The following is a 7,453-nucleotide window of genomic DNA, read 5'->3' as shown; positions in this document are numbered from 1 at the left end:
TCCATTGTTATAATGTTATGTTTAATTATGCACCTCATGTTAAAATACAAAATATACATAAAAAATGAATTAAATAACATATATGCATTGACGCACATAATATTTTGAAAACATAAAATCATGAATAAATAAATTATGTGCTAGTCTTAAGAATAGAGTGGTCCAATACAAAGTGAGCATAACAACGTATATAAGAACTTAGTTTTGGGTTAACGATACAAAACTGTTATTATCCTTTCTCTGTGATCTAGAATTTGAACCCTAAGTAAGAAGTGAGAAAGTGAGAAAGAAAATAATAAGAAAACCATGATGAGAAAAAAACCGGTATTAACAAGATACATGAAACCCTGTTCTATGGTGACATTTTGCACTTTGTAGATAGGAAATCCTCTCCTTGACTTTAAAACCGACTTAAACTCTAGCATGGACAGATCCAAGTTCAGCATATGAAATCTACACCAGTCTTAACTATACTAAAATAAGAAAGGAGACGTTTGTGCTTAAGACGAAACAATGATATACTTAAATAGGATGGAGGTGAAAGAAGCTCTCCATGCTAAGCTTGTTGGTGTGTCCCTGAATAATCAACTTGTAGCGAGTAAGTGTTTTCTTGAATTGTAATTCTACACATCAAACTTAAGAATTTAAGAATTTACATGCGACTATAAAATATACTCTTGTGTTCATTTAGCTTGTCACCCTTGTATTACAGAGTTACAATTATGACTATCATGATCAGGATTCATAACAAAATAAAATATACATTGCAATCAAAATATATCTCAGAAAGAGCACTACTGGGTACCAATTCTGAATGTGAAGTTAACACTAGACTGAACCAAATTGTAAAGAAAATCCTATGAGCAATACTATGATAATAGAATTCAACATGCCCGATTCTTCCTTACTCACACTTCAGAATCAATTGGGTATGATCTAATCTCAACCTATTTGTATGAGACGAAGCTCCAGTGATCCCATTAACTGGGTCAAGAATTCTGGTTGATGGATTAGCCAATGAAATCGGACTACATACAACAGTGGACTACAGAACTTGATTTGAGGAATATTGAATAATGCATTGAATCACCATATATATAACTCCATGATTTTCATTTCCAATTGATTAAGTCTGATTCCAATATATGAGTTACAATGAAAGGAAATGCTTAAGCAAGCAAACACAATGCATTCAAAAAGAGTTTCCCCATTTGTTGCAGAAAAATGGTTTGTTCCAACAGCAGACAACATACATTAAAAATGATGATAACAGAAAGAAACAGGTCAAATTAAGCAGAACAAGAATTGGTACAAATCAATCATGCAGCGTCCCCAATATGTCTTCATCTCTGTAAAGATGATACCTACACAAAACAAACGCCATTATCATATAAGATTGAACATGTACATGTAAACAAATGATTACGATTACCATTACGATTACAATTACGTACTGTTTATCAGCAAGGTTGACCTCAGTTCCACCGTATTCAGGCAAAAGCACAGTGTCGCCTTCTTTAACAGAAACCGGAATTAGATTCCCTTCCTTGCTACGAATTCCAGGCCCAATCGCAACTACTTTTCCAGAATTCAGCTATGAAAGTAACACACACATGCCATTTAGTTACTAGCCACATCAATAAACCATGACGGAAAACAAGGAACTCAAATTCAACTACTAACCTTGGTGGATTTCTCCGGCAACAAGATGCCGGCGTTAGTTTTCGATGGGGGAACGATCTTCTCCACCAGAACCCGATTCAACAACGGAACCAGCCGCTTCGCCATTTCTCTCTCTCTCTCTCTCGCCTTCTAGAGAATTCTGAATCTCAGGTTCTTTGTTCGCTTCAGTTTAGGTTTTTATTTCCCATGTTAGGGTTTTACAGAGGGTTTAATACAACGGGTTCTAGAATCTTCTCTTTACATCTCGTCTCTTCTATTTCCCTTTCTCTACAAAATTAATATTTAATTCAAGTTTCATTTTATTGAATAATTTTGTTGTTTATGTATTTTAATTTGAAAAGGTTTTCCTAAAAGTAAGATCGGATAATCTCCCATTCTAAGCATTATATTACACATTTACATACATATATAAAGGTTTTATCTATTATTTGGTTAATCCGGATGTAACATATTAAAAGATAACGTTTTTAGCCACTTAATATGTTTACATATTATATCAAATTTGGAATCGAAAAAAGGAAAAGAAAACTGGGCTGGACTTTTTTCCATGAGAGATCAAACTAGGCCTAGTTAAATGCCAAATAAGCCCAAATGAGATCCAGACCACAACATGAGTAAGCAAAAACATAGACAAGCAAATAAAAGTAGACAAGTTCCATCAAGGCCCATTTTTTAAACCTCGCCAATAAGTTTTGTTATAAGAGATAAAAGCCTCAAGTTCAAAAACAAAAGAGATAAAAGCCTATGATCAGTGATCCCAACACCAATAAAAGCCCGTTATGCTATCCATGATTTTTTTTTACACATTGTTTGGTTTAAACAATTTTAAAAAGAAAGAAAATGAAAGAGAAGAAAATGGGTGGAAAAGCCCATTTTCCATTATTTGGAACAAAGGAGAAAATGAGTGAAAAACCAAAAAGTTGGCATGGGGCCATATAGTTTTTTTCCTCTCAATGCTGTGAAGAAAACTGAAGAGAGAAGGCCAAAAAATGTTAAAATTTCATATTTATTCTTCTAACAAAAAAAAAATAAAAGGCAAAATTTTTAACTCATTCTCTATGTGAAATTAATATATGTAAGGGTAATAAAGTAATTTTTTACTTCATGATAATTTTTTCTCTTCTTACTTTCTTTATATTCAAACAAAAGAATTTTTTTTCATTTTCTTTCTTTTCATTTTCTCTTCATCCAAATAACATACAAAGAAATTCACTTTTTTTCTCATTTTTTTCTATCTATTTTCTTTCCTCTCATTTTCCATCAAACATCATAGTGTTAAAGAGAGAAAAAGAGACTGTGGCTTCAGAAATCAAGAGCTAATTGGAATAGAGACAGGGATAGAAACACCATATGAAAATTATTATTCGAAGAAGGAGAAACAAAATTCTGAGCCTAAAAAATGAGGAAAGTGTTTGGAAAGAAGAGCAGAACAATCTTGAAGAAATGGCTGCCACTTATTAATACTAGTCCTAATTTTTTTTATTTTTTTGAAGGTTCTTGCTAATTGTAGTGGGATTTTTTTTCTCGTTTGGTGTAGTATTTTTATGTTCTAGGCCTTTGGACCTCCACGGGACAAAAAAAAAGAAAAAAGAAAAAGAGACTAGGAAAAAAAGTCTCAAAATGTATGTCCTCATGTGTAGAACGATGTTAATTATAAGTTCATCCTAAATAATAAAAGAAAACATGCTTAAAATTCTGTTAATAATGATTATGTAATTTCAACAAGTGAACAAAAAGTATAAGTCGGACAAAAAGTGCAAGTGGAATAAATCAGACAGGTTGGCTATGATAATGGTTGTTGATTTGACCACCCTAACCCTAGCTAGTTTTGGTTAATGTATCAGTTCTCATCATACCATCCTGGTCCTGGTCTCAATAATCATATCGATTTATATATTAATGCATGGTTGTTGCGTTATTTTGCAGTTAGATCGAGTATATACTGCTCTACTACTATTTCTAAAAACTTTCACATATTATATAATCTTGTTAGAATGACACATTTTTCTTATTCTTCAAATATATATATATATATATATATATATATATATATATATATATATATATATATATAATCGAATTATTTTAGGATTGACAAAAATTATTATTAACAAAAATATCTTCAAATAATTTAAAAATATTTGAAAATATCTAACATTGATCAATGATCTGCTCTATTAATAAAAAAATGTAACGTAGCTTATTGCAAATGTGAGAGTCTTACTTACTGAATAAAATTCCATACCCTAAGTTGTTCAAGTTGTGATGTTGATAGTTTGATGAATCAGAAGGGATTGAGAGAGGGTGAAAAATAAGTTATTCTCATTATTGAAGAGAATGATAAATTCTCTTTAAAAATATTTATTGAGTTATTACACTTGATATACTATGTACTCTTTATGTACACTCACTAAAAAATAATTACAATAGTAAGGCTATTATTGATAAAGAAATAATTTAGGTAACACTCTCCCGCAAGTTAAAATTGTGTAAATCTAACGATCCTACCTTAGCAAGAAAAGAATCCGGTGGCAAAGTTTTGGTAAGAAAATCAGCAAGTTTTTCTTTGGAACGAACTGTCATAAGATGAATGAGATCATACAAATGCTTTTTATGAACAATGTGGCAGTCTACTTCAATGTGTTTGGTTCTTTCATGAAAGATGGAATTATTGGCGATGTGAATGGCTGGTTGTCACATAATAGAGTGATAGACTTTTGAAGCGGCAAACCGATAAAATCCATTAAGAAAGATAACCAACTAGTTTCACAAGTGGCAACAACAATAGACCTATATTCAGATTGTGCAGAGGACTTGGCAACTGTGGTTTGCTTCTTACTCTTCCAATTAATGAGAGAATTCCCAAGCATGAAGCAATAACCGAAAACGGAGCGATGAGTATCGGCACAGGTAGCCCAGTCAACATCGGCAAATCCAGTGAGATGTAGATTAGAAGTAGAGGAGAAGAAGAGACCAGGTCGGCCTTTTAAATATTGGAGTACGCAAAAAGCAGCCTATAGGTGAGAAGTGGTTACACAGTCCAAAAATTGGCTCAAACTACCCACAGCATAAGAGATATCGGGTCTAGTATTTGTGAGGTAAAGGAGTCGGCCGATGCTGTCTGTAAACAGTGTTGTCTGTTAAAATAGTACTTGATTCCTTTGAGAGTTTCTGACTATAATCAAATGGGGTAGAGAGAGGCTTGCAATCTAGATAACCAAAATCCTGAGAAGGTCCATGGTGTACTTCCGCTGATAAATGTGAATTCTAGAGTTAGAGCGTGCGACTTCCATTCCCAAGAAGTATTTGAGATCACCAAGATCCTTTATTTTAAATTTGTCATCCAAATTTTGATGGAGGGAATTGATTTCACCAATATCATTTCCGGTTAAAACCAAGTCATCAACATATACTAGAATGGCAGTAAAGCTTTCAGATTGTCTTTTAATGAAAAGTGAATGATCATAAAAAAAACTGCTCATAACCAGCATCCACAAGAGTTTGAGTGAGCTTAATGTTCCATTGCCTGCTTGCTTGCATAAGCTCATATAGAGACTTTTGCAATTTACAAACCAAACCTGGTTGTGACACATCCAAACCGGGTGGTATCTTCATATAAACTTCCTTGTCCAAATTTCCATGAAAGAAGGCAGTGTTGACGTCTAGCTGTATCAAATGCCATTTTTTTACCGCTGCTAATGCTAACATTACTCGTAGGATAGTCATTTTGACAACTGGACTAAAAGTATCACCATAATCTACTCCTTGCACTTGAGGGAATCCTTTTGCAACTAGCCTCGCTTTGTGCTTCTCTATGGTGCCATCGAGATTGAACTTTATCCAAAAAACTCATTTGCAACCCATAGCCTTCTTATTTTTTGGGAGTTTAGTGACACACCAAGTTCTGTTATGATCTAGAGTTGTCAATTCATCTTGTATTGTCTTTCTCCAACATTCATGTGCAGCCGCTTCCTCATAAGTGCTAAGTTCTTGATTTGGGGTGATGGCTAGAGAAAATGACTTATATTTTGAGGTTAGTTTATCATATGACAAGTGTTGTGAGATAGGGTATAAAGAGTTATAGTTAACAAAGTTGCTAGAGTGAGTTGTCTGGGTTGTCATACAATGATAGTCTTTCATATAAGCAGGCGGTTTCTTGACTCTTTCAAATTTTCTGGTAATGCAGTCATGTGTGATGTCAGAGTGTTGTGATGCAGGTGCATTGTTAGTGTGTGGTGTGGCAATGGGTGCAATAGTGCGTGAGGAAATTGGTGAGTGCATTGAGCTTGAAAAATGTTCATTTGAATCTGTGAGTGTGGTATATGTGAGTGATTGCAAATGATGCGTGGATGGTGTATTATATTGAAAAAGATCAATGCATTGTGGAGTATGAGTGGGTACCATAGAAATGTCAATGCTAGTGAAATGTAAAAATGAGAAATGAGTTTCATAAAAAGTTACATTTTTGGATATGAAAATTTCCTTTGATTTTAAATCAATACGTCGAAAACCCTTTATTCCTAATTTAAAACTGAGAAAAGCTGTTTTTTTGGCTCTTGGGTCTAATTTTGTTCTTGAATTTGTTAATGTGGAGGCATATGTAAGAGAACCAAATACTCTTAAATGTGAAAGGTCAGGTAAGTTACCATACAAAAGTCTGTAAGGACTAGCATTTTCCAGGTTAGTGTTGGAAAGCCTATTAATTAGGTGAATAGCTGCGTATTGCCAAAAACAATGTGGAATTTCTAATTGAAATAGCAATGCTCTACCAACACCTAAAATATGCTAGTATTTTCTCTCTACAATCTCGTTTTGCTCTGGTTTTTCTACACAAGAAGTTTGGTGTAAAATTCCAGTTGATGCAAAAAAAGATTTTAGAATGAACTCTGACCCATTGACAGTCCTTATACACTTAACTTATTTTTCAAATTGTACTCTGACAAAATTCACAAAATTAATAACTAATTGTTATGCTTCAGATTTGGTTTTCATAAAAAAAAAATCAAAGCGAATCTGCTCTTACCATCCACTACAGTAAAAAAATACCTATGTCCTTCATTGGAAGGGACAGAAATAGGACCCCAGATATCCATATGAACTAAATCAAAACAATCTTTTATTTCAGTTATACTAAGATTAAAAGATAATTTCCTTTGTTTTGCAAAATGACATGAATCACAAGAAAGTTTTGAAATAATACAATCTATAAAAGGATAATACTTTTTCAAAAAAATCAATTTATGCATGGGTATGTGTCCTAATCTAAGATGCCAAATGTTATTGTGCTCACTGTGTGAAGGTGTGGTGGGATGAGTAGTAGTGGTAGTTGCCGCCAACGAAGCTTGCTTTGTTGGAAGAGGGAAAAAGTGAGAGAATTCTGGTTCTCTACTCATTGTATATAACCCTTCTATACACTCGATGTGGATCGATCTTGTATCTCACAACACTTATCATTGATTAACAATTGACAATGTAAGTTTGCGGTTAACTTTGACACATAGATCAGTTTAAAATCAAAAGAAGGAATGTATAAAACATTTTTGAAAAAAAAATTAGAAAATGTGATTGTGCCAATGATAGTGCTAACAGTTTTGGTCCTATTTGCCAATATCACATTGATTGGAGTAATATTTTGAAAACTTGCAAAATATTTAAGTCAAAAGTCTCATGATCTGTTGCACCGGAATCAATGACTCATAGTGAAGATTTTGGAGTGATAATACTCATAATTCTCTCATTAAAATGTAATGCAATGATTTTACCTCGAGTG

The 7,453-nt window shown here is 33.3% G+C and overlaps 1 protein-coding gene across 1 annotated transcript; it reads right to left on the bottom strand.

The window, feature by feature from the left end:
- Window positions 1–1,094: 1,094 nt before the first annotated feature.
- On the bottom strand, window positions 1,095–2,131 carry LOC112716635 (10 kDa chaperonin, mitochondrial). Its single transcript, XM_025768588.3, has 3 exons — window positions 1,684–2,131; window positions 1,455–1,594; window positions 1,095–1,364 (listed from the first exon to the last, which is right to left on the bottom strand). Exons 1-3 carry the CDS (start codon window positions 1,786–1,788, stop codon window positions 1,316–1,318), a joined length of 294 nt encoding a protein of 97 aa, XP_025624373.1. The 5' UTR covers window positions 1,789–2,131; the 3' UTR covers window positions 1,095–1,315.
- Window positions 2,132–7,453: the final 5,322 nt, after the last annotated feature.

Source organism: Arachis hypogaea, chromosome 10, assembly GCF_003086295.3.
Source record: "Arachis hypogaea cultivar Tifrunner chromosome 10, arahy.Tifrunner.gnm2.J5K5, whole genome shotgun sequence".
NCBI lineage: Eukaryota > Viridiplantae > Streptophyta > Magnoliopsida > Fabales > Fabaceae > Arachis > Arachis hypogaea.
The sequence above is the reverse complement of the archived record's forward strand: the minus strand, read 5'-3'. Positions and strand labels throughout refer to the sequence as shown.

What these genes read in the sequence shown, in the direction of transcription:
- LOC112716635 (XM_025768588.3), bottom strand. Translation starts at nt 1,788, where the DNA reads ATGGCGAAGCGGCTGGTTCCGTTGTTGAATCGGGTTCTGGTGGAGAAG. An exon ending in TGCCGGAGAAATCCACCAAG is followed by an intron (nt 1,595 to 1,683) that starts GTTAGTAGTTGA and finishes TTACTTTCATAG; the next exon opens with CTGAATTCTGGAAAAGTAGT. An exon ending in GTCAACCTTGCTGATAAACA is followed by an intron (nt 1,365 to 1,454) that starts GTACGTAATTGT and finishes TGTTTTGTGTAG; the next exon opens with GTATCATCTTTACAGAGATG.